The sequence below is a fragment of the Tenrec ecaudatus genome, chromosome 1 (assembly GCF_050624435.1).
Source record: "Tenrec ecaudatus isolate mTenEca1 chromosome 1, mTenEca1.hap1, whole genome shotgun sequence".
Classification (NCBI taxonomy): domain Eukaryota; kingdom Metazoa; phylum Chordata; class Mammalia; order Afrosoricida; family Tenrecidae; genus Tenrec; species Tenrec ecaudatus.
In genome coordinates this window covers 94,985,006-95,012,795 of record NC_134530.1, presented here as the reverse complement: position 1 = coordinate 95,012,795, position 27,790 = coordinate 94,985,006, and the positions used below count along the sequence as shown (strand labels likewise).

General features: G+C 43.0%; 1 protein-coding gene and 1 pseudogene across 3 annotated transcripts in view; both read right to left on the bottom strand.

Moving 5' to 3' along the window:
- The window catches only part of IL12RB2 (interleukin 12 receptor subunit beta 2), a 90,406-nt gene extending 76,206 nt beyond the window's left edge, over window positions 1-14,200 (bottom strand). For all 3 annotated transcript variants that reach the window (XM_075540012.1, XM_075540022.1, XM_075540024.1), the window contains exons 1-2: window positions 14,125-14,200; window positions 12,352-12,639 (exon numbers count right to left, since the gene is read on the bottom strand). In XM_075540012.1, coding sequence (XP_075396127.1) covers window positions 12,352-12,639; window positions 14,125-14,200 — 364 coding nt within the window. The remainder of the gene's footprint in view (window positions 1-12,351; window positions 12,640-14,124) is intronic.
- A 2,016-nt stretch (window positions 14,201-16,216) lies between these two features.
- Window positions 16,217-16,370, bottom strand: LOC142438023 (U1 spliceosomal RNA; annotated as a pseudogene).
- Between the last annotated feature and the right edge of the window lie 11,420 nt (window positions 16,371-27,790).

The following is a 27,790-nucleotide window of genomic DNA, read 5'->3' as shown; positions in this document are numbered from 1 at the left end:
TCATACCTCACCTCCTCTAACTTCTCTATTGCCAAGAAGCAGGGGTCAGCCATGCCTCCATGCTCCATCCTCATTTTTCTTATTCTGACACTGACCATTTCTCCCACACACTCAATTTCTCTGCTGGGTTCTGTAATTCATTGCAGTGGCATCATAGAACTCCCAGGCAATACAATTATTAGGTTTATTAGGGAAGTTAATAGGGTCTCACAGGTCAGGGTCAGTACAGAGTAAAGAGACAGTCTTTGGTCCACAGCAACACCTCTTCTTAGTCAGCAATGAAATCACTCTCTGGTCCTCAGCTTCTCAGTCACGTGTTTGCTTGGTTTCTGCCTTCCTGCACTAGGAAGCCCACCTGCCATTTTGCCTCAAGTTTCCATAATCTCAGTACTGCTCCTCTTGCTCTCCCCCTTGGTCTCCGTTCCACCTTTCTGATGCCTTGTCTCCGCCTCTGTCACTTCAGATAGAGATCTAGAACGTGTTCCTCTGATGGACCTGGGCTTTCTCTCACTGCTGCTGCTTCCAACCTGACCCCTTTGGGTGGGGGATGGTGAGATGTCATCTCGGGGAATTTGGTCATGTCATCAGGAGAGGCCACTCCCTGGAAAGGACATCATGCTTGGTAAAGTAGAGGGCCGTGAAAACCAGGAGGGCCCTCAAGGAGGTGAATTGCCTCCGCAGCTGCAACCAGGGGCTCCAGCAATTGTGAGTGCACAGGATGATGTGGTGTTTAGTTCTGTTGCACACAGGGACACTCTGCGTCTAAGCCAGCTACAGCCCTGAGCAGCAACACCAGCTCCAGCCCTTTCCCCCGGGCTAGTCTCCCTGAATGTGATCTCCAGAGTATGGCCATGGTCAAATTAAGCAATTCTTCTTATTCACAGAGAGCGAATACTTCTCAAAGGGCAGGCACAGCGTTACTGGTCGAAATGCAAAGGAGAATGTGTCAGATGGCATCCCTTCTCTCATAGGGAGCGTATGTACAAAGGAAGCCACTTGATGTTCAAAGACTGAGAAGGTTTTCCACATATAAGGAAGGACAAGAAACGATTCTTTTAGTTGTTCTCCTGTCCTACTGTCTTAGGAAGATCTACCCCTAAAAGTCTATCTGCATAGAACAGATAGTTTCCTTTGATTAGATAAAATAAATATCACCCCAAAGCAGGAAATGGTGTCTGTTACACACACACACACACACACACACACACACACACACACACACACACACACAGCTGCAATCAACGGGCTAAATGCTTTGTTTTGTTTGAGTTGTCTGTGCACACACTACAGGCATGGGAATGACATTGGCCTATTGTGTGACCTTTGACAAAGACCATGTGTTTCTTTGTCTGTAAGCCAGTTGCAACAATATTTAGCTCATATAGCTTTGTTTTAACAATGACATATGGACAAGCTTCAATGAGTCAAATAATTGCACAAGGTTTGTTACAACAAAAATAATAATCTTCTGCTCCCTCCCACCAACTCTTCCCTACCAGAATCTATTGCTGTCAACTTCTTTTCATCCGATTACCTTGGCATTTTCCTCCCCAGAGCATATCCACGTAGCATATCATGCTATTGACTATTCATTTTTCACATAAACTGTTTGGTAAAGACTACTCTAAGAGACCTTGTGTGGTGCGAATGGTTAATATACTCAGCTGCTAACAAGAAGCTCTGGAGGTTTGAGGCCAACCAGAGGCTCTGGTGAACAAAGACCTGGTGGTTTACTTCCATCAAACCTGACACTGAACCCCTATGCGGCACTTCCACTCATGCACATGGCTTTACCAGGAGTTAGATTCAACTTCACGGTATCCTGTTTGGTTTTGGTTTAAAGCACTTTCAACGTGGTTATTTAGCTGTCTTTTCTCCCTCTTGTGAAGCTATAACACATTTTGATTGGGTCAATATTCAATCCAGATTCTTATAATAATACACACATATATATATATATATGTAGCAGGAACCCTAATGGCATAGTTGTTATATGTTGGCCTGCTGCCTATAAGGTCTCCATAGGAGAAAGACGGGCTTTCTACCCTATCCTCTAGGGTGACTATGAGTTGTCATTGACACAATGGCAATGAAGTGAGGCTTTTTGTATTGTTTGATCATGTTGCTCTTAGGTGCCTTCAAATCAACTCTGACCCATAGTGACCCTAAGCACCACAGAATGAAACACTGCATGGTGCTGCGCCAACCTCACAATTGTTCCTATGCTTGAGACCATTGATGCTGCCACTTTGGAAATCCATCTCCTCAGGGGCCTTCCACTTTTGCACCACCCTTCCACTTTACCAAACATGATGTCTTTCTCCAAGGACTGGTCTCTCCTGGCAATCTATCCAAAGTATGTAGGACAAAGTCTTGCCATCCTTGCCTCTAAGGAGCACTCTGACCTGATTTCTTCCAAGACAGAGTGGTGTGTCTTTTTAGCAGTAGTTTCAATAGTTTATGGTAGTTTCAATATTTTTCTCCAGCACCACAATGTAAATGCATTGATTCTTCCAAGGTCTTTCTTATTCAAAGTCCAACTTTTGTATGCATACGATGCAATGGAGAATACATGGCTTGGGCCAGGAAAACCTTTGTCCTCAAAGTAACATCCTTACTTTTCAACACTCTAAAGAGATCTTATGCAGCAGATTTACCTAATGCAATACGTCTTTTGATCTCTTGACTGCTGCTTCCGTGAGCATTGATTGTGGGTCTGAGTAAGATAAAATCTTGTTCCAGTTGTGAGAACTTTGGTCTTCAATACATTGAATTGAAGGCTAAAATCGTGATCTTCATCAGCAAGTGTTTCAATTCCTCCTCACTTTCAGCAAGCAAGGTTGTGTCATTTGCATACCACAGGTTATTAACATCAGCCTTTCTCCAATCCTGATGCCACAATCTTCTTTCTATAATCCAGCTTCTCTCATGGTTTGCTCAGCATATAGATTGAACAAGTACAATGAGAGGATATAACCCTGAGGCACACCTTTCCTGATTTTAAACCACGCAATATTCTCTTGTTCTCTTTGCACAACTCCCTCTGGATCCATGGGCAAGTTCCAAACGAGCGCCACGAAGTGCTCTGGAATGCTCATTCTTCTCAAGGTTGTCCACAGCTTATTATGAGCCACACAGCCGACTGCCTTTGCACAGTCAATGAAACACAAGTAAACATCTTTCTGGTATTCTCTGCGTTGAGCCAAGATCCATCTGACATCAGCAATAATATCCCTGTTCCACGTAGTGTTAGTCTGGGTTGACTACAGAAACAAATCCAGGGGCACTCATGTATGTATAAGGAGCTTTATATCACAGAGTAATTGTGTATTAAGAAAACATCCCAGCCCAGTCCACACCAAGTCTATAAATCTGATATTAGCCCATATGTCCGTTACCAGTCCATAAATTCCTCTTTAGACTCACACAGAACATGCAATGATACTGAATGCAAGAAGATCACAGGCCAGTGGGTGGAGAATCTTGTGGATCCAGTGGCAGTGGAAGCATCTCAGCACTGACATGGGTCTCCATATAACTCCTCCAGCGCCAGGGCTCTAGCTTCCATCAGCATAGCTCCACGGGGCTTATCAAAAGGAATGTGTAGCAGAGAGAGAATGTGTGTGTGTGTGTGTGTGTGTGTCCCGCCTCTAGGGAGGAAGAGAGGAAAGTTTCCAGAATCCTCATGAGACGGCTATGCCCATAAGGAGGCACCAATCAGACTGTGACCTGATTAACAGGCTAGATTCTACCCCTTCGCTCATGTTGACAGGAGATTATGTCACTGTCACACAGGTCCTCTTCTGAATCAGTTCTGAACGTCTTTCTGACAATTCCTTGTCAATGTACTGCTGCGACTGTTTACTTGTGTGTGGTATCAATGATGCTATTCTATAGTTTGAGCATTCTGTGAGGTCACCTTTCTTTGGAATGGGCACAAAATATGGATCTCTTCCAGTCAGTTGGCCAGGTAGCTGTCATCCAATCTTCCTGGCATAGACAAGTGAGTCCTTCCAGTGCTTCTTCAGTTTTCTGAAACATTACAAAGAGTATTCTGATAATTCCCGGAGCCTTGTTTTTGGCTAGTGCAATCAGTGCAGTTAGAACTTTTCCCTTCAACACTATTGGTTCCTGCTCACATGCTGCCTCCTGAAATGGAGGCGTGTCCACTAGTTTTTTGGGTACAGTGGCTCAGTGTATTCTTTCCGTCTTCTCCAGATGTTTCCTGCATCATTCAACACTTTGCCTATAGGGTCAGAATTGCACATCACAGCTAGAATTTCTTCTTGTTTCGGATATGCGGAGCACGTTTTTTCTCTTCTAGTTCTCTAATTCTAGGTCCTTGCATATTTTGTTATAATAGTTGGCTTTGTCTTTTCCAGATGCCCTTTGAAACTTGCTATTCAGCTCTCTTCGACCTTTTGGCTTTAGCTACTCTACGATTAAGAGCAAGTTTCAGAGTCTCTTCTTGACATCCACTGGGATCTTTTCTTTCTTTCTTGTCTTTTGAATGACTTTTGCTTTCTTCATGTGTGATGTTCTTTATGTTCTCCCACAGTGTTCAATGCATCACATCTGTTCTTGAGATGGTCTCAAAATTCAGGTGGGGTAGACTCAAAAGTTCCTACTTTGGCTCCTGTGCACTTGTTTTAATTTTCTTCAACTTTATCCTGCACTTACATCTGAGCAATTAATTCCACAGCCATCCCCTGGTCTATTTTTAGCTGCTGATATTGAGCTTCTCCATCGTGTCTTCTCACAGATGTAGAAGATTTGATTTCTGTGTATTCCTTCTAGAGAAGTCCACGTGTTGTCGAGGGGAAGTTGCCTTTTGTGTTGTTAAAAAAGGTATTTACTATGAACAAATTTTTAGGTAAAAAAAATTCTAGGATGCCATCTCCAGCTTCATTTCTATCAAGTCCATATTTTCTAACTACTGTTCCTTCCTCTTTGTTTCCAATTTTTTTTTGCATTCTGATCATTAATAACCATCTTGATTGCATGTTTGATCAAATTCTGACTGAAGTCATTGGTAGAATTCTTGAGCTTTTTTATCACTAGCTTTTGTGGTTTGTGCATAAACTCGAACAATATCTGATCAGATTTAATTTCTTTGAAGGTAGTTATATATAATCCAGTCACATATAATACCATTGCACTTTATGATGGATTTAGCAAGATCCTTACTGACAATAAATGCCACCCAATTCCTTTTGATTGTGTTATTCCCAGCATCGGATTTCCTGACTCAAAAAGGCCAATCCCAGTCCATTTCAGCTCACTAAGGCCTAGGATATTGATCTTCATGCATTCCATTTCATTTTTTACCACTTCCAGTTTTTGTAAATTTGTACTCCACACATCCCAAGTTCGAGCCATGAGAAGATTTTTGCCACTGTTTCTCATTGCCTTGAGTCCTACCCCATCACCAAATGAAGATCCCAAAGTCTCCACTACCACAGGCTTACCCTGCTCCCATCACCATGGCTGAATCCTCTCCAAGAAAGTGGCTCCTCTTCAGTCACATTTCTGGTACCCTTGGACCCGAGGGGCCTATCTGCCAGCACGGTCTCTGACAATGTTCTGCTTACTTTCTTTAAGCTTTCAATATCTGAAAATGCTTCGAAGCTCTACATAAGTTTTCAACGGCTTCTTCTTCCGAAGTAGGGAACTGAGTCCTTCTTCCTTGTTTGTTCTTAGTCTGGAAGCTCAACTGAAACCTGCTCACTTTGGGTGGCTGCCATCTTAAATGTCAGTGACGTAGCTTCTAGCATCACAGTAACGCACAAACCACCACAGTACGACAAACTGACAGACAAATGGCAGTTTGATCATATGTGCTATGATAAAAATACACAGGCACACCACTACTCATGATTGAACCACCTACACTGCTATGATAACCTTTCATTTTCTGTGCTACTTTTTGTTTTTCCTGGAATTAGTAATTGTCTTGTGTAAGAATGGAGTGGGGGCCATGTCCAGTCTCCTCTGTTGTCCCAAGGGGGAAGAAGAAGCAACTCTACATCAGCCCAAAGGCAACTCCTATGAAGCTGAGGTCAGACATGCCGCTACCTTTCAACCTTCTTACCAATTCTGATACCAACCATCCTTCCTCTGGCACTCCCCACTTCTATTTGGGGTGTAATAATTAATTGCAGGGGTCACATAGACCTCATAGACCACACTCACAGCTAGTACATTTATAAGGGAAGTTAACAGGATCAAGAATGCTCAGAATACAGTTCTACTGGTCAAGGCAGTCTCTTCTCAACTGTGCTTGTAGGCAGGCCTCTCTCTGGTTCTTAGCTTCCAAGCCACAAGGACCCCCATTATTTGCCCTCCTCTGGCAATGTTACACTGCCAAACGGGCACATCACTCAATTGTAAGTCACAGCCCAAGGGCATTCAGTTCTAACTCCATAGTTCTAGCACCCCCATTAAGTGCCTGGAAGCACCCCACTCTGCAAATTGAGCCTCCTGTCCAATGGTACTCAGCTTTACTGGCTCCACAGGCTGGGAAGTTCACCACTCAGTCTTGTGTTTTTGGTTATGATCCCACCACTCCATTGCTACTCCTGCTCATCCTCTATCTTCTGGATCAAGAGGTTCGGCATAGGGATCTCAGGGTCCAAACGATGAGCTCCACTCCTGGCTCTTCTTTCTTGATGGTAGTGACATTCCCCAATTCCTGCTTCTGACTCATTTTGTACCACGCAAGATGGCAAAATAGACTCATCCTCATGTTAGAGTTCCATACACCCTATTTGCTGGGTCACACCCAGTTATTTGGTGGGTGTCACAAAGGCGATGGCTAGAAAAACCATATCAAATAATTCACAGCACCACGGCATGCTTTCCATTTGCTTAGTTCTCTACGTTCCTTCTTATTAATGTGCTTACAAAGCCTTGTAGCAATCACCTGGGTCACTGTGCACATATTTGGATGCATTGGAAACTCCACCAGTAACAGCGACTTGAAACTCTCTCTAGCCATGTGAACTTCCCAATCAAAACTAGTTGCCTCTGCACTTGGGTACACAACTGCTATTCTGAGATTGCCTGCCTTCAACATTTTCAGGATTCATTCCCCATTTTCCTGTATTCAAATTCCTATTTCTTAAATTCAGTCCTTTCTTTTTTCTTTCACTTCCTTTGGAAAAAGTACATGGGAGGAAAAACTTTGATCATGTCCATATTTACCCTATACTTGGTAGATTCTTTAGCTGAGTATGTTGACATTTTAAGTTGGAAAGAATATTCTTTCAGGATTCTGAAGGCCATGAAGCCATTCTGATTCTTCATCTATTATAAATGATCTGTTTCTTCTCTGAAAGATTGCAGAACCTTCTCTTTGCCCAATCCCTGAATTTTCAGAAAGGTGTGCTAAGGGAGGTTCCATGTTCACCTATTCTTATTAATTCTCAGAGTTCATACATTCTTTGAACATTTGACCTTCAGTGTGGGAAACATTTTCTTAAATTATTTCCATAATTATCCCCTTTCCCCCTTTTTTTTCTTTCCAAACATCTCTATTGTTCTTGAGTTGGACATTCCTCTAATTTTATCTTCTATATTTTAAAATTCATAGTGTTTTTGGTCTGCTATCTGGGATCTAGCCTCAGTTTGTATTTCTATCTTTCACTGAGTCTTTAATCTCTGTATACTATCTTTCTGATACAGGGTCCATGCTTTATATTTTATGAATGTTTCATTGTTTATGGATTGCATCATGGACTCAGGAGACACCATGATTGCTGAAGCAGGGGGTAGTGAAAAGGAGGATGATTTTCGATGAGATGGATCGAGCCAGTGGTTGCAACAGACATTAAGAATGATTGTGTGGATGGTGCTGTGCTGAGCAGTGCTTCATTCCGCTGTCCACAGACTCACTATGAATCAGAACCAAGATGGCACACAGCAACAACAATTCTTGTTTTTGTGTGGGCAATATTTTTTCTTAATTTTTGAAGCCTATTAAAGATAGTTTTTTTTAAAATTTCTTAACATTTCTTCTCCTTGAAAACTTTCCAGCTGTTTTTCTACTTTGCTTATGTGCTTTGTTTCATGTATTTTATTTTTTTTTGTTTACCTCTTTTATGTTGGACATTTTCCTCAGAACCTGTATTTTCAATCATGAGTGCTTGAGTGACACCAACAGTTAAGATGTTTGACTGGTAACCCAAAGGTTGGAGATTCAAATCTACTGAGATGCATTTGGGCGGGGGGGGGGGGGGCGGGAAGAGAAAGCATGGTTCTACTCTGAAAAACTGGTCAATGAAACTCCTGTGGAGCACACTTCTATCATGAGCCCTATGAAGTCACCAGGAGTTAGAATCCACTCAGTGGCAGCTTGGGTAGGAGCAGGACATTCAGCTGTAGATTGGGGCTCAGTCGGCATGTCAATTTGGGAGCATTCATGGCCTTCAGGTTTCATCCCCAGGTGATGTGGCTAAATATTTTGGGGAACTCCTATTGTGGTAATTTTAAATGATTTCCTCTTGATCTGATCACATTTCTCAGAAAAAGAATCTTCGAATCTGTCTGGAGAGTATAGACCTGGCTGCGAGCATTCTGGGGGCTCAGTAAGAGTTGTGGATCACTATTCCCGAATACCTTGGGTTTTCAGTCTGCCAAAGAAGACCTATAATGACCCTTTGGGGCAGACTAGAACTGCCTCCGTGGCTTTCCAAGAATGCAAATCTTCACGGGAGTAGAAAGCCTCATCTTTCTCATGGGGAGCGGCTGGTGGTTTTGAACTAGCCTTTGTGGTGAGCAGCCCAGCATGGAACCCACGATAAAACCAGGGCTCCCTGGCTTGGGGACTTGCATCATCCAACTCCGAGAGTCTCCGTGCAGTTCTAGCCTTCGGTCCGCATGGGTAGGAGCATCTGCAGCATTATGTGGAATTGGGAAAGGAATCTGAGATTTTAACTGCATTTTGGATAGATTTTCAACCGAAGTGCACAGTGATATCAATTTTGGGGTCTTGAGGGGAGGAGAGCTTCTGCCAGAAAGCATGTTTCACCGTCATTTGTCACTGTAGGTGAAGCCAGTTACCACTGGGCCACCTACTTCTCAGCTTCCCAAATCTTGTCTATATGTCTCCCCCGGCCCCTCCCTCAATCTTTCTGTCCTTGAGGGCTTAAGCCATTTGGAATTCTTGTAGTCTTGACCTTATGTCCGGAGAAATGAAGATTCAGCCCATCATTATTTCCCTCAACACTTCTCAAGGTGTAGTGAGGAGCAAATGAGATGTGACGTGCGCGGGGCTTTTACATAAAGCAGCAGCATTCTCAGCGCCTCTCTGCGCATACTTTGAAGGCTTCATGATTTGGGGTGTGCCGCATGCACCTTCGCGAAGTCAAGGTGTCCTCTTAGTGCACACCTGGCTTTGACACAGCCTGCTTTCCGCCGATGAGGCCCTGGTGACATAGGGGTTACATGTCAGGCTGCGAACCTCACGGTCCGCCATTGGAAACCACCAGCGGCATCTCGGGAGAAAGATGGGGATTTCCACTCCAGTAAGCAGTTACAGTCCTAGAAATTCACCGCGGTACTTCTACTCCATCCTAAAGGGTCACTAGGAGACAACATCTGCTTGATGGCAGTGAGTTCGGTTTTGGTGTCGTCTGCCACTGAGGAAACCAGAAATACTTCTCATTGTTCGTGACAAGGCAAGCGCAGCAAGGATTTGGGAAATTTAATCAGCTTACAATATTAGCAATTGTTATAAGTAGCATGGTTATGGGTGCTTTTAAAAGCCTTGCTTACAATGGGAAGTACATAAATCGCAGAAAAACTAATTTCAGAAATAGTCATGGATAAAGCATATGTTAAAAACCACCCAGACAAGAATTCACCTCCTGTCTTGATTGCCTGAATGGTCTGTGGATCAGCCCTCTGAGGGTAAGTAGAGAGAGGGCTGTGTTTAGTTATTCCAGGCCTGGAGAGCCAAATCCCCAAATCCATTGCCACGGAGTCAATTCCAACTCAGAGCAGCTCTACAGGGCAAAACAGACTGCTCCTTAAGGTTTCCCAAACTGCACATCTTTGCGGGAGCTTCCAGCCTCATCTTTCGGCTCGGCTGGTGGGTTTGAACCACCGATGACGAGGCCCGGGGGGAAAGTGAAACCTGTGATTCACAGGAAAGTGTATTCTTGTGAGTTGCTGAGACTTTGAAATCTTTCTTCCTCAAAATGGCTGGTTGGGGTGAAGTGGCTGACCTTGTGGCTACAGGTCCACATGTGGCCCCTCGTGCCACAAGAACTTCTAAGGTCTCTGAAGGGGCCAGGGGGACAGACTAGAATGTGGCCTGCCTGTTTCCGGTTCTGAAAAACCGGCCAACTTGCTGGACATGTGGTGACCCTATGCACTTGCACTTATCACAGGAGAGAAAACGGGGAGTTCACTCCTTCATTAGGAATGAGCATATCACGCTGGGTGGAACCAGAATTCGCGGTTTCTTTTCTTGGAATGACTACCCCTACTCAGAAAAAGGCATCACTTCCAGGCAGTCCTCGACCTCAAAGGCGCTAAACTTGCTCAAAAGAGCTGTCACTTGATAGTGTGGTTACTGCCTATTCATGTTGCGTGAGCAGCGTTAGGGCAGCACCACCCAACTCAACTGTGCCAGGACAAGGTCAGCTTCGCGAGTCCCCCCCCCCCCATGCCCCCTTGCCTCCGGGTCCTGCCATTGTCACGGATTCACTGGATGGAAAGGTGAAAGCTACAATCCTCGCTCTCGTCATCCAAGTGCCTCCTGTGTGCCCGGCTCTGGATTAAGCATGTTGAATCCAAATCATCTAATCACGACCACTAGCTTATTCGGTAGATGTTCCTATCTTCATAACAGAAATGGGGGAACTGAGGCCCAGAGAATGGAAGGTAAGGGGGCACTGCCAGAGGCAGGAGGCTCAGACTCCTTTCACTCACCACAGGCTGATTAGGAATGCCCCCCCCCCCCCCAGCTGAGCTGGGAGAGAAGTACTGGATCTAGCTCCTGCCACCTCTTGCCTTCCTGATTCCCTGCCAATTGGCTTGGCCGTGGTTTTCTGAGGACCATCTAGGAATATGACCTGGCATCAACCATATCCTTACAGGATATAGGGATGAGGCTTCCATCTTTCCGGATTCTCCTGGCGCTCTATGTCACTGCTTTCATCGCAGAGAGCCTGCCCTGGCATGCTGGCCAGCCAGGCTGCTGCTGTAACTCTTCTTCCCCTCAGACTTCTTGCTTCTGCTCCACAGCTTCCCTGGGACCGCTACAGAGGTGGCCACCACGGCCTCCCTACGAGCTGTGTCTGCACACTGGCTTGCCTGGCTGGGCCTGCAAGGCTAGAAGCTGCAGGCAGGTGTGCTGGTGACTTGCCCTACAGACTGTGGCTTGTGGTACAGACACCTGCTCTGACATCTTAGTTCGTGCCCCTCGGCAGCTGCCTGGAGGGACCATGAGCGCAAGCCAGCAGCACTGAGCTGTTGCCCTGGACGGTGATCTTTGATCAGGGAGAGGCAGATAAATTCTTTTCCCCCTGGTGTTGCATTTCCATATGCTCTTCTGGGGAGGCCCCTAGTGACCAAGCAACTAGCTGTGCTTTCCGTCAAAGCTGGGGCCAATTAGTCACGGGACTACCTTGTGTTTGCTTTCCCTCCTCTCCTGGCTCGGGTCCTCACCCGCCTCCCGAGGATGTACACTTCCCTCCCCCAGGTAGGTTGGCATGTCACTTTTGTCTCAGGCAGTTTTCTGGAGAACCCAGGAATAAATATAAGTATCAGGGCAGGTCTGCTGAGTACGGTACCTAGTGGTCAGAGCTGATTGTAGTTGGAAGCAAATGAAAAGAACCAGGAGAACTAGGATTTAAAACAATATTTTAAAACAAAATTTGCCTTTTGAATACTGCCTTGTTTATTTACGAGAACTGATTTTTGTGCAGTTAGAAGGAGGGAGAAGTGTTCACAACCTGGGAAGCCAAAGGCGAAAGACACATCTTCTCTCTCCTCCCCTCTCCCTGGGCCTTTTGGAAGTCGCATCTTTGAAGGAAACCTCTTGCTGAGAAGGCACGAAAACGGCGTGCCAGAAATTCCTATTTCCTGCCACCGGAGTGCAAGGAAAGTGCACCGATCAATGGTCTTATTGGCCCAACCAATCAAATGAACAAGGGCAATCACCATCCCCTGCCACCACCACCCCCCCCCCCCTCAGTCTTTTTGCACTTCTCCAATTGAGGAGCTCACCTGGAGCTATCAAGATAAAGTGCTCCCATGGATTGCAGAACTATTTGTTCTCTGTTTGGGTTGCTCATCTCAAGTAGGAAATGTACCCCATCTTTTAGAAATCCAAGGAATGCTCACCACCAACGAAGATCTCCGCCCCACAGATTCGAGTCTCCTCGCTGCCGCTACAGGCCAGGTTGCAGCGAAACATGGTGGTGCCCAGGGGGAGGCCTGAGACTTGAGCGCTGAGGGAGGGGCCCGGCTGAACATGGACTGTTCTGTTGAACTTGTAGAGGATCAACCTGTTAGACCTGGAAGAGCCAGCGCAGCCTTGTTTGGGCTTCAAAGAGCATGAAATATTGACAGCTGATCCAAGTGAAATTACATGGGAAGGCTTCACGGTCACACCTCCTTTCTTGCACACATCTGCAACAAGATACAAATGCAATTCTCAGCTGGCAGTCAGAAGCCCATTTCAGAGTAGAAGGTGTGTGGCGTTCCTGGAGGCCGGGTGAAATGAGCCCTGTCGCATCATGGACACACACTCCACACCTCACTGGCTGCTTGGGCAATGCATGATTGAGTGATTGAGACCAGTGGGCAGCCATATAAAAGCTTAACTGTATTTGAATTAAAATACGCATCCTTCTCAAAACAGTAATACCACAACCAGGAGTGAGAAAATGGTGTTGAGAAAACGTTCAGGAATACAGATTCGGGAACAACCAGCCTCGATTATAGGCAAATAATTCACCAGAGCACTCCTGAGGGTTTCTCAGAATAATATTTGTTTTTATCATTTGCAATTTATAACGCCTACTCTCTAATCATCATACCAAACAAATTCTAAAAGGGTACTGCAAATTTCAGGGAAAGATTTAGGAGTAAGTTTTCCTCTTGCTCTATCAGTAATGCAACATAGAGTAATCTCAAAGATTGCACATAACAAACTATTCGGGGCCCGGGTATGTTTGTAGTTGCTGGGAAAGGTATCAAGTCGGTATTCCGATGTCACGGTCCAGGATTTCTTCAAGAGGTAAGAACCATCGCTATATGTTCAAGAACCATGACTAATGGTTCAGGAAATGAACCATGACTCTATGTAAGCAGTAAGGAATGGCATGAATATGTTATTCTTCTGAGGGCAAGTTCTCCACTCTGCTGATATACCATGTGCCCTATGAAACTCTCCTCTAAGAGAGAGCGTGTCCCCACTCCCCTGGAGCTCCATATTAATAAACAGCTCTCTACTCAGACACTTGTAGTTGTTTGTGGGATTCAGTAACTATTGATGATAAGAACTTCATAATTATCGATTCACTCAGTATTTTCAGATGTGATATAAAGATTCCACTGAAGGTCTCTTTTATAAAACTGTAAGATAACTTGGTTCATAAAAGACATTAAAAGGGAATTAAATCAAATAAAGGAAATACTGAAAATCACTTTAAATGAAAAAGTTCTCATTTTATTTTCAGAGCAAGTCTCCCTATCTCTTACCGCTGCTTCTTTTATTTGCTTCCTCTTCTTAAAGAGTAAGAAAGACAGAAACAAGCACCTAATCAAAAGAACAGAAAATGCTTGCCAGTAGTTTTCAGCACAATTGAGTTCATCCATGAAAACCCCTTTGTTAAAATGTACCGCAATGGGAAACCTGCTATCTTGATGCCAGGCTGGACTACCTACCCACTACCTTCACAGGACAGCATGTGATTGGACAGACATTAATAATTGAAAACTTAAAAATACACGATCACTACAGGCACAGTACTACACTTCTATACTTAAATGATCCCAGAGGGGCTATGCATGACTAACGACGAGAACCTTTACCAGAAAGGCATGATACACTGGTAACCGAGAATGTAAATCTCCAACCCTTCCACAGATCAGTGTATGGAAAGCTCTTACCTATTTCCCCTTTAATAGACAGGCACGTGACTGTGCAAACAAATGCCAGCGCGCATGCTCTCGCAGGATGCGCCATCAAGAGTCAACTCTGGAGAGCACGTCGGTATTCTTCCTTGTCAAAGACACAAATTCATTCACGTTAAGCACGCACAGAAAATACTAAAAGCAAAATTGTTCAGAAGGCCGAAAAGGCCATTTTATTTTTATATGTTGCAAAGACACTGATGTTTAATTTTTAGAACTAAAGTACACCTTTAAAATTACAACATTGGAACTTTTAGCTCTCCTCCCTACCAATGAGTCTTGGATCAGCTAAGGAGAAGCATGGGTTTGGGAGGTCTAAGTACTTTGTGACCATGGTCAAGGTTATTTAATATTTCTGAGCATTAGCCCATTCCACAAGAAAACAGGAATATTGAAACCTATCTTTCAGAGTTTTGATATAAACAAGTTGTATGTATAAAAGCATAGTGCTTGGTATTGAATAATATTGGTTTGCCAGACAGCCCCTTCTTTAACATGCAGTGTATTGTGATCCAGTAGTATCATGAACACCCTTTTTGTTTCTTGAGGGAAAGCTCTCTTTTAATACCTATCATTGACTGAATTAACCAAAATGCTAGTACAATGCTTCCTTTGATTCGCTAACTCACTATCCATTCAAACACTTGTCATTTGCCTGCTTTATATCAAACACTGTGCTTATTGAAGAGTTTGCAAAGAAGAATGGGAAAGGTGTAGCTCCTCCCCATGAGGGTCTTAGAGTCCAACATGGGAAATAAATATCAATAATTATAATACAAGGTGTGATATTCCTATAATAAAGGAACAGAATTATAGAAGGACCATAGAGGAAACAATTGATATTTTGTGAGGTGAGGCAATTACTGAGGAAGAAAGAGACTTACAACAAACCCAGGGACAAGGGAACAGAAAGTGATTCAAAATCAGTGGTGAGGAGGGTGTAGGAGGCCTGGTAGGGATTCAGCAAGGGCAATGTAACTGAGAGGAATTACTGAAACCCAAATGAAGGCTGAGCATGATAGTGGGACAAGAGGAAAAGGAAATAGAGGAAAGAACTAGGAGGCTAAGGGCATTTATAGAGGTCTAAATACAGGCATGTACATATGTAAATATGTTTATATTTGATGATGGGGAAATAGATCTATGTGCATATATGTATATGTTTTGTATTAAGGTAGCAGATGGACATTGGGCCTCTACTCAAGTACTCCCTCAATGCAAGAACACTTTGTTCTATTAAATTAACATTCCATGATGCTCACCTTCCCTAACACAATCACTGAAGACAAATGGGTGCATAAGCAAATGTGATGAAGAAAGCTGATGGTGCCCGGCTATCAAAAGATATAGCATCTGCGGTCTTAAAGGCCTGATGATAAACAGTGGACATCTAGCTGAGGAGCAACAAAGCTCACATGGAAAAAACACGCCATCCTGTGTGATCACGATGTGTCTATGGGATCAAGTATCAGGCATTAAAGAACAAAAAATCCTATCATTGTGAATGAGGAGTGTGGAGTGGAGACCCAAAGCCCATCTGTAGGCAACTGGACATCCCCTTACAGAAGGGTCTCAGGAAGGAGACCAGCCAGTCAGGGTGCAGTATAGCAATGATGAAACATACAACTTTCCTCTAGTTCTTTAATGCTTCCTCTCCCCTCCCCCGTCCCCACCATCATGATCCCAATTCTACCTTACAAATTGAGCTAGACCAGAGGATGCACACTGCTACAGATAAGAACTGAAAAAAACAGGGAATCCAGGACAGATAAACCCCTTAAGACCAATAATGAGAGTAGCAATACCAGGAGGGTAAGGGAAGGGTGGGGTAGAAAGGGGAAACTAATCACAAGGATCTACATATAATACCCCTCCCTGAGGGATGGGCAACAGAAAAAATGGGTGAAACAAGACATCGGACAGTGTAATAATAATAATAATAAGTAATAATAGTAATAATAATAAGTGGAAGGAAAATGTTTTCAGAATGATGATGGCAACAAATGTAAAAGTTTGCCCGACACAATGGATGTATGTATGGATTGTGATGGGAGTTGTATGAGGCCCCAACAAAATTATTTTATTTTATTATTATTTTTTTTATACGAGTTTCCCACATTTGGGGAAATCGCAGGGGTCAGCACATCCGGAGTGCAATGGATAAGCCTCGCCCTGGGAAAACCACCTTCGTGATCATGGTATCTCCCCTGCCAGGTAAGTATCCAAAATTATTTTAAAAAGAAAGAAAGATAGCTACAAAACACTTTAAAGAAAAAACAGAGGACATCTAAATTTGGTTTGAAGGGCATCTAGTTAGAAAATGGGAGAAGAATTTTAGAATATGTTGTCTACTAAAGAGTCCTAACTTCCATGAATCATAGATACCCCCCACCCCCACCCTCAATGTATATCATAAAAATATCACTTTGACAGAAGAGACCTCCCCCCAGCTGGGGGTCAGTTTTTCAAGATGTAAAGAGTGGGCAGGGAGAGATGATCATTAGTTGCTGCCGAACAAAATTGTGCTGTCTCCCCGAATCTGCTGACACTCCTCTCCAGAATGCTAAGAGAACCTCACAGGAAATTTAAGTCAAGATGCGAGGAGGGAAGTATTTTTTAAAAAGAGTCTTAACTGCTGTTTTCTGAATTCGGTTAAGAAAGGGATTTCTGTTAACCATCAGACTCACTAACAATATTCTCGGGGTTCCATCCCTGGGCTTTGATGTGTTAGCCTACAGAGACATCCTCCCACGGCTAGTAGTCCAGATGGTTCAAATGATCTGAAAGTGCCCTCATACTTCTGCAGGAGATGTTAGCCCCATTTCAATTGTTCCTTCAAACAGACCAGAATATAAGCAAGAGTTACTGTCTGTCCCCAAAAGAAGACATGTGAGCAGCATTACATTGTGCTTGCTGATTGCCCCAAGGCTGCCATAAAACTGAAAGCCAAATGACTTTGAGTTCATCCTTGGTGTTAAAATAATCATTAGGCAAGATATATTCTTTATTCTAAAGGGGTCTTCTCCTCCTCCTCCTCAAATAATAGTGTTAAACTCCAAAAAGACTGAAAATTCTGATCTAGGCATATGCTTCTGGAAAGAACACTAGATGCCAATGGATCATCCTCCCACCCCACCCCAGCCCCGCTCCACACTCCCTCCTTGCCATTCAGAACTTAGTGAAAGATCAATCTGTTTGGCAGTAAGAAAGGAATTCCAAGAGTTATAAACATAATGCTTAGGCTTTCCATAGAAGCTTAATTTCATTTCTTTTACTGAGTATTTTCATCGTAAGTTGCTCAGAAGATAAACCTGATGAATCTGATCTGCTCCAATGGCTGGTTCTCCCAGTCATTGACAAGTTCTCTCTCCAAACCTCCCTGCCATGGGGGTCAAATCTGACCCCCTGCAATCCCACAGAGCACAACAGACCTGCCCCTGAGGGTTTTTGAGAGCATTGGAGTAGAAAGCCCCATCTGTTTCCTAAAAGTGCCCAGTGGATTCAAACTGTTGAACTCACAGTTGGAAGCCCAATGAGTAATTCGTATGTGAGGGAGAAAGGCTGGGCTTTCTACTCCCATAAAGACACTTACAGGGACTCCTACAGGGAGTCACTATAAGTCACCATTGAGTCGATGGTAGCGAGAGGTTTTTGTTTATTAAATACTTTCATTGGGGGCTTTTACATCTCTTATCACAATCCATACATTCATCTATTGTGTCAAGCACATTTGCACATGTGCTGCCATCATCATTTTCAAAGCAATCTCTTCCCACTTGAGGCCCTGATATCAGCTCCCCATTTCTTCCCCCTCTCTCTCCCGCCTGCCCTCCTTCACGAACCCTTGATAAGTTATAGATTATTTTCATATCTTACATTCTCCTCTGTCATCCCTCACCTACTTTTCCATTGTTCATCCTTCTGGGAGGGTGTTATAGATTGATCTTTATGATCAATTCCCCATTTCTACCCCCACCCCAATCCTCCTGGTATCTCTACTCTCATTGTTGGTCCTGGGGAGTTTATCTATCCTGGGTTCCCTGTGTTGCCAGCTCTTGTCTGTAGCAGTGTGCATGTTCTGGTCTAATCCGATTTGCAAGGTAGAACGGAGGTCATGATAATGGGGGGAAGGAAGCACCAAAGAACCAGAGAAAAGTTGTGTGATTCATTGGTGCTGTAGTGCACACTGACTGGCTCATCTCTGCCCTGTGACCCCTCTATGAGGGGATGTCCAATTATCAACAGATGGGCATTGGGTCTCCACTCCATACCCCCCACTCCCATTCATATTGGGTATGATTTTGCTCTGGGTCTTAGATGCCTGATACCTGATTCCATCGACACCTCATGATCTCACAGGCTGGTGTGCTTCTTCCATTGTGGGCTTTGTTGCTTCTCAGCTAGACAACCGCTTTTTTATCTTCAAGCTTTTAAGACCCCAGATGCTATATCCTTTGATATCCAGGCCCCATCAGCTTTCTTCACCACATTTGCTTATGTACCCATTTTGTCTTCAGTGACTGTGTCGGGAAGGTGAGTATCACAGAATGTTGGATTATTAGAACAAAGTGTTCTTGTGTTGAAGGAGCAATTGAGTGGAGGCCCGATGTCCATCTGCAACCTTAATTCTTAACATATAGATATGAGTACATAGTTCTATTCCCCTCTCGTTATATATATTTACATATGTACATGCCTATATTGAGATCTCTATAAATGTCCTTTGCCTCCTGGTTCGTTCCTCCATTTCCTTTTACTTTTCTCTTGTTCCACCATCATGTTTGGCCTTCATTCAGGTTTAGCAATTCCTCGCTGCTGCATTACCCTTGATTAAGCCCCACAAGGTATCCTATGCCCTTCTCGCCATTGATTTTAGTTCACTTGTTCCCTTGTCCCTGGGTTGGTCCCCTTCCACTTCTTTTCTCCCACCTCCCCTTCTCCGTATCCCACCGGGAACCATTGGTCCCATTCTTTTCATCTCTGAGTTGTTTTTCCTGCTTATCTTATCTAGATAGACATGCAGAGACGGTAATAAGTGCAAAAATCAGGCAAAGGCAAACAAAACGACAAAGGAAGTCAAGACCCACAATACAATAACAACACCAACAAAAACCCAAACAACAACAAAAAGAAAGCCACTGACAAAAATGGAAAAGCCTATAAATAGTTCAAGGTCTGTTGTTTGTTGCCCTTTAAGAGTGTTTCCCAGTCAAGTCTGATGGGGTGCCACATTCTGTCTCCAAAGTCTATTTTTGGTATTCCCCTCCCCTGGGATTGCATCACTTTGCTCCCCTTGCTGCTCTGTTGCATGCCCTTAATGTTTCACCCCAGCGTGATGGGGTCAGATTGTGCACAATTCCTGTGCTTTGTCTCTAGTGTGGTCCCCCACAGCGCTATGGTTCAGTGAGGAACACTGTGTCTCATGGTGGGGCTGGCCCTATGGTCCTCTCTGTGCACTGTCTGCTCTGAGCAGGAATATCATCCTCGGGGCTTGGTGGGCCAGGATGTCCTCCCCTCCCTCTCCATCCCTTTTCATTTCTCCATGTGTTCTAATCAGACACCCCAGCCTCCCCAAGCTGTAGCCGCAGTGCTGTCCTCTGAAGTACATCCTTCTTGGGGGGTGGGGTATGGTAGTGTCCACATAGTTGGGATTGGGGCTGGTCCTGCAGACCTCTCTATTGGTTCCCTAGTGCATGCCCGATATGTTATATTCACCTCTCACCTCATGGGGTTAAAACCTGGTCAGCAGCGAGAGTTTTAGAAGATGGAGGTAGGGTCCCCAAACAATGATTTGTATGTCTTGTAGGTCATGGTTAAAATATTTGAGAAACTAATCTAAGCCCAAATGTTATGGTTTCCCCTCTATCTAAAGCCCAAGGTCATGACAGACAATGCTTTTTATGAGCAAATTCCTCTTTATCACCAGTCACATACACCACTACGCTCTGCAGACACCATCAGAATGCCTAGCAATACCATGATACTTATCCTTCCCCTGGGCTCCCAAGGCTCATTGATGCTTCTGCATCTTTGTTCATGCTAATCTCTCTCTCTCTTTGGCCCCTCCCCCATATCCTTAGAATAGCTTCATCTTACTGACAGTCCAAACTCAGCTCAGATACTTTTCATTTAATCATTTGTTCAACAAATATATATTATACACCTGTGATGTGCCAAGGGCCACCACCTTTTGGTTGTGTCTGGAAGTTATGCCACTGGTGCTTCAAATACTAATAGGGTCATCCATGATGGATAGGTTTCAGTGAGGCTTCCAGACTGAGAAAAGGAAGAAAGACCTGGTGATCCATTTCCAAAAATTTAGCCAATGAAAAGCCTATGAATCAAAAAATAATATGCCTAACATGGTGCTGGAAGATGAACTCCCTATGTTGGAAGGCACTCAAAATATACAGTGACCACAACAATGAACTTGTGACTACTAATTTGTGACGATCGCACAGGATGAGGCAATCCTTTGTTCTGCTGCACATGGCCAGGGCTGCCACGAGGCAGTGCCGACTCAACAGCAGTGACCAACAGTGTCAGGTGCCAGGGGCTAGGATACACTGAATAACAAGACAGACAGGACACTGTAGATTGGAGAGACGAAAAAGATAAACCACAAGCACATATACTCAGATCATGAGTGTAAAAGGAAAGAAAGCCTGGGGAAGGAAGAAGCCGGTCAGTGACAGCACTTCTAGGAGGGGATGCTTGAGTTGAGACTCAAATGAGCGGAAGCACCAGCCAAGCGACAACGGCAGGAAGAATTATCTAGGAGAGAAAATGGGTAAAGCCTGAGGACAGAAGGCTGAGTTTGCCTTTCGCGTAGTCGTCTGTGCTGTGGAAGGGGTCCTGGATTTTACCATCAAATGTATGGAAAACTACTCAAGGGTGTAATTAGGGGCACTGCAAAATATGAATGACATTGGGGTCGGGGGAGAGGGAAACACCCTGGACTCGGAGTATGAGGGCCAGAGTAGAAGCAGGCCAATGGGCAATTGAAGGGTAATTGCCCAGGTCCCACGGAGGAAGGAAACGATGACGATGTGGATGGTGGTTAGATAACTGGAGAGAGAGAGAGATCTCAGCAGGACTTACCTAAGTCTTCAGTCTATCTCAAGACTCCTACCAGTATTGTCATAGTTTCCTAGCAAATCTTAACTTATTGCCATTAAATCAGTGTGAACTTATGCTGAACCCATGTGGGTCATACAAGATCTGAGCTCTGTGGGGTTTTTCAATGGCTGATTTTGTTTTTCTTCCAAAGTGACTGTGATGGACTTGAACTGTCAACCTTATAGTTAGTCCTGAGAGCATTAACTGTTTGCACCACCCAGGGTTCCTAAATTCACCTTAAAACAAAACAAAAAGCCATTGAGTGGGTTCCAACTCATAGCAACCGTAGGTAGGGTTTCTGAGACAGATAATCTTTACAGGAGTAGGCAACCTCATGTTTCTCTCACAGAGAAGCAAGTGGGATCAAATGGTCAGTCTTTCAGTTAGCAGCCTAAGACCTACCCCTTAGCACCGCCAGAGTCCCATATAGCCCTAACTTAGTACTCCTCTATAGAATAGAACTAGTGTATTTAGGGATTTTCTTTTCTCCCCAGAGAGCACACCACAATGAGTGATATGCAATAAATACTCAACACATATTCCAACCTGACAACACGTCTATGACTTTTCTCTGTTGATTAGTTTGTAGTTTCAGTTTAGTTTGAAGTATTCACAATAAAGGAAAAAAACAAAACAAAACAAAAAACACCCAAAGCTGTACTGTCTTATAGTGTGGTCAATATCATTAATAATTTTTTAATACAAAGAATATTTATTAAGTTTTAACTGGGGCAAGGACAAGAAAACTACAAAGATCTATTATTTGGATGAGGGAGACCATTACCATGAGGTTAGAATGCTGTCCAAGGTTTTGCTGGTATGCATAGCTTTAAAAAGGACTTGGGTGGTCAAAGAAAATTGTCACATAAACGTGGTTGTTGGCAGATCAATATAGCATAGTTCTGGTGTGACTCTTAAGAGTGGGATTGGGGTCATGATTGGGGCACATGCATTATGCAAGATGAATTTGCAATATTTGTCCAAGGCAACCAGGGCACAGATTATGACCATGTTACCTCCCAGCATGGGATCTATATCAAGGACACACACAGATAAGCCCGTAAGGAAGATTATCCCTCCTTGGGCTGGTCAGAGGTGTAGAAGTAATCTGCTTTCCAATGCACTTTGTCCCCACAAATTCAATGTAGGCTTAGCCCTTGTAGGGACTACAAGGCTTAGTCCCTTATAGGGACTGCAAATGGATTTTGGGCTTTTGCTGTCATGCATAATCTTCTGCAAAACAGGTGTTCAAAATTTAGGCTTAAATACAATTTCCTCCTCTGATCATGAATTTTATTATTAAAAATCCTTGGATCACAAAGGCTGGTATACTCCTTCCATTTAGAATTAGCCGACATCTTACTTGGATGGCTGCTTGCTTTAAGACAATCCTTTAAAAAAATAATTTTATTGGAAGCTCTTACAGATACTATAGCAATTCATAATCCAGTTAGATCAAGCATATTTGTACAATTGCTGCCACTATCCTTTCCAAAACATTTTCTTTCTTATTGATCTCTTTGATATCAGTTCCCCCTTATCTTCTCCCTCCCCTCCTCTACTCCCAGGCACCCTTATTATTATATAATATGTTGTTATTATTATTATTTGGCCTATATTACACTATCAAATGTATCCATTAACCTACTATTTTATTATTCATTCCCCTCGAGTGGGGCTATACAGTCATTATTGCTATCGGTTCCCCCTCCCCCCCCTTCCTATACACTCAGGGAATCATTACTCCCATTACTATTTCTGAAGGCAATCCTTTAAGATCCTAGATGTTACTCTCTCTGATAAATAGTCACCAACAGATTTTTTCACCACACTTTACTATCACACCCATATCTTCAGCAATCACTTCATAAGTACAAATACTGAGCAGGGCCATATTATAAGAACAAAATTGCTCTTCGATTAGTGTTTATGACCAAATGCAAGACAAAAATCCATTCACATACCTAAGATTTATATATATTCCTGACCCACTTTAGAAGCAAAAGTATCAGCTTCTTGAGAAATAATATAAGTAACCTACCGGTGAAATCTGGTAACTCTAATAACCTGATTTATCTAGCAATGGTATAGAATTTAAAGTGAAAAAGGAAAATATACACATATAACAAAGCTTAATATACTAAAACATGTGAAAGCAGTGAGATTTAGACACAAGGCAAAAATTTCTCTAACACTTATTCACTAAGGCAAAAATATATCTTCAGAACTAAGACGTGTCATAAAAAACAAGGAAAATATGAAAATAGCAAAAAACATATTGGAATTAAGTTTTCAATTATTGGACAATCTTGAAAGCAAGGTATTTGAACAAAAGACCAATGACTTCAAAGTTGGAAGAGCAGTCATCTGCTTATTCTCACCTTAGGATGTTTCAGCTTTAAGTCCAAAGGAATGTTTCAGTTCTTTTAAACAGTTCATGTGTTTTTCTTTATTGTAGCTATTTTAGTTGCTGCATTAAAACCTGGACTATTCTTACATAGAGGAAGGGACAGATTGAGCTAAAAGACAATTTGATGGGACAAATACATACGAACTAAATAGGTCTTTGCTTCCTAACTGCAAAAGACATCTCCAATATAGCTTTATACACTTTCTCCATTAGCTTGGCAATTTACAAAGCTATATAGTATTTTCTGCATAGTAAAGTATTCAAGTGATCATCCTGAGGAGCTTTAGAATGAAGATATACACAGAAGAAGGAAATCAAACAGAAAACAACTCTTGAGTTTTTATAGCACAATGACTTAAACACAAACATGCTCCTTTTCTCTAAATACCAGGTAAAAAGCAGCTTCTCCATTTATGAGAAACTCAGAAGCCCCACATTTTCAAGTAAATGAGCTATCTTCCAATAAAATGAAACCTCCTATCACTGTAAACATCCTTCATATTACTTGCTTGGAAGGTTGATATGAACACTACAAACCTCTCTTGAGTCAGAAAGCCAGAGTATGCTATGTCATTGACTCACCACTTAAGTTGGGGCAGTTTCCAGATGGCAAAAACAACGTGTTAGATGAAAGGGGAACCACAGCCAGAAACACAGCGACTGGCAGGAGGGCAGAGGGGACAATTACCCCACAGTTGAGTCTCGTTCCCTACAGAGAAGCACAAAATATGCAGCTCCTTCACGATCTTTGTTTTGTTTTAAACTAGTCTGGGAAGAAACCTTTCAGCCTTTCTCTGCAGGTGATCCCTTCAGATTGGTAGGATACCTTTCAACTCCTGCTTCATCTTTTGTTACCTGGAGCACTATATTAAGTGCAAGGAGCAGTACGCTATGATATTATGGGGAAAGGTGATCAAATCTGCGTTGTGCTGTATGTATAACGGTGAGAGGTCCACTTCTCATCTGTACAAAAGAGCCACAGTGGCACAACAGGTAAGCACTTGGCTACGAACCAAAAGGTTGGCAGTTCAAACCCACCCAGCAGCTCCATGCAACAAAGACCTGGCCTTCTGCTCCTGGAAGGATCTCAGCCGAGAAAATCCTTTTGGGCAGTTCTCCTCTGCCACATGGGATCCGTGCCAGGTGAGGTCAAATTTGACACCCCACAATAACAGCAATGGCAAGGGGAATAATAATCCCCACCTACAAAAACTGACTGTGAAGGTTAAGTGATAATCTCAAAGGCCTATGAGAATACCTAGTACAAAGTACACACCCCACTGAGATAAATTATCATTTCATTTTAAAGTTACCTGTGACTTTCAAAGTATGGGATCATATATTGGTTAGACTACAGGTTCAAAGTACTCACTGTCATGGAGTCAGTTGTGACTCATAACGACCCTATAGGAGAGGGTAGAACTGCTCCTGTGGCATTCCCAGACTGTAAGTTGTTTTTTTAAATACTTTGATTGGGGGCTCTTACATCCCTGATCACAGACTGTAACTCTTCAGTGGAGTAGAAAGTCCCATCTTTCTCAAGAAGAGCGGCTGATGGTTTCAAACTGCGGATCTTGCCGTAACCACAATGCCACTAGGGTGCCTTAAGACTGCATGTCAGGAAATATTTCTTTCCAATCCTGGCTCTCAAAGAAGTTTAACAATCAGGAGTGGAAAGAGCCCTTCAAAGTCATCTAGTAAACACCACACCCTGCGACTCTCCCCCAGCACAGCTGGCCTTCAGGCGCACTCCTTCGAGTGGAGTGCACAGCCGTGCATCCAGCAGGGAGAGGGCTTTGCAAGAGCCTCCGAACTCTCTCTCTCTCTCTCCCCCGCCCCCCCCCCCGTCACAATAGGAATTGCTTTTATTTTAAGGCTCTTTATATTTAGCTAATAATTTTTCAATGTTAAAAGAATGTGTTGTGGCAATAGTGGTCGTTTCAATTACGTACACGCTAAAAAAAAAACAGTTACCCTGTCCTATCATTTAGTTACTTTAAATTGGGAGTAATTTGCACATACCATCTCACTGCATTTAAAAAGTCCAAGTTTTCACTAAGCCCCTGGAGGTCATTATCTCCTCTACAATATATCAAGCCGTGAAAGTAAGGCATCGGGTAGATAGAGCATTCAGACTGTGGAAGAGAAAAAAATACAATGTTTGATTACATGCATACTTGTTGAATTAATGCAAAGCAGATTAATTATGGATATCTACTTCAATGAAGAGCTTTGCATTGATAAATATTTTATATGATATTTCTTCGTAGGGCAAATCTACTGATATCTTATATTCTTAGCATAATTAATAATTAGTGAGTTTGCATTTGTAGACAGTAGAGACTAGAAAAATGATAATGATCTTTCTTTCATAGGATAGGCAATTCCCTGGGTTATGAATTAGTTCCTTCCCTAAATATGAGTTTAAGTTGAATTTTTACATAAGTCAGAACAGGTAGGTATGATTTGTCTAACACCAGTTAGTCAGATATTTGTCTTACTACATCGCAGATAGTGCACCTTTCTATGCATAATAATTAAAGAAATGTTTCCAGATACCCTAAAACATCTTTAGCATAATAACCCAGTAATAACAATAGTAGTGCTTTGATGCACACTGCAAAACAGAACCTGTTTACTATTATGAACTACTACATGTACCTCAAAATTTCAATATAACAGGCTTTACAGGGGTTGGTTTGTAATTCCAGATTGGACATAAACCTGATGTCTGTAACCCAGGACTGCCTATAAATATTTATTGTCCTGTAGTAAATTATACCCTTGATTAGAAATAGAGGCCAGAGATCAGCAATACTAGTGATTTTTAAATGCAATATTTCAGCATTTAACTTTAAGTTTCTCAGTTGTACTGTTAAGTTTTATAAAAAATACAAAAAAAATTTTCTAATACAAAAACATTTCTTATACCTAGTCCTCCTAGAAGAATCTGTACACTTCTAACATATTGATGACCTTCTTTATCACAGAAAACAAAGTCTCAATTGATCGAGGTCCCCGACTGTCCCCAGCACTTAGGAGGCACAGGGTAACTATAGTTGACTAAAGGCGGAAACAGAGGCTTGGACTAGATGAGCTCTTTGGGAATTTTGTGAACCTTTCTTAGTGTGTGATTCCCCATCACTACTGTTATTACCTTTAGTGGGACTTGTTAAGTTGGTTGTTTTGCAAATGTATGTCGCTAATTATCCAATGAGACAGGATACAAAATCTTTCCTCACTGTTAGCAAAGCAACTTAGAGACATCCCTGCCCACTGGCCCATCAGTCTGGGGATAAACGTATCTACCTGTCCAGGGAGGACTTTGGAGTTTCTCTACTCCGCCTAGCCCACTATACAGATGGATAAACCAAGGCCTACAAAAAAGAAGGAACTTGTGCAAGACCATAGTCATCACAGAATCCAGTCAGTGCTGGGTCTCCTGAGTTCCAATCTAACATTCATTGGAGCACGCGAGGCTGCTGCTGGTCAGTAGCAAGAGCAGCAGTTGAAAACCAGGGCTAATATTAGCAGTAACATTAAACCTAACACTAATGCAACAGGTTATTGATCACTTACTGTGTGCTCGGCACGATGTTTGATACATTACATATATTCTAGAGATAGAGATCCCTATAATAAATACCTAATGCTTTCATCTTTGGGTGCCTGAACCGTTCCTTTTGAGACCCACCACACCAAAAGCAGATGAAACAACAGTAACAACCAAGACCAGCGCACATACAATATGAAAGGAAGAAAAAAAGTTTTGCTATAAAAAATAGGAGCCCCTTTTAAAAGCAAAAGCATCAAAATGCGAAGTTACTGCTTTGGGGCCTCTACCTGTAGGATGGACAAAGTAAGGTTTCTCAAGGGAATGACCCTAGGACAGACCTCGCTACCTTCACAGAATGAGCAGGCACGTGGTTGTCACGAAACAAGCGAATTCCTTGGTACACATCTCCTGGCCTTTGTCTTAACAATGCAATTTTCAATGAAAAGACCAAAACTTCTTCCTACTAAGCCCCTGTGAGTGATCATCCTGTGTCCTTAAAGAAATTCTATCAAGATTGCCCCAGGGACTCCCCCGGAGTACGGTGGTCACTGTCACTT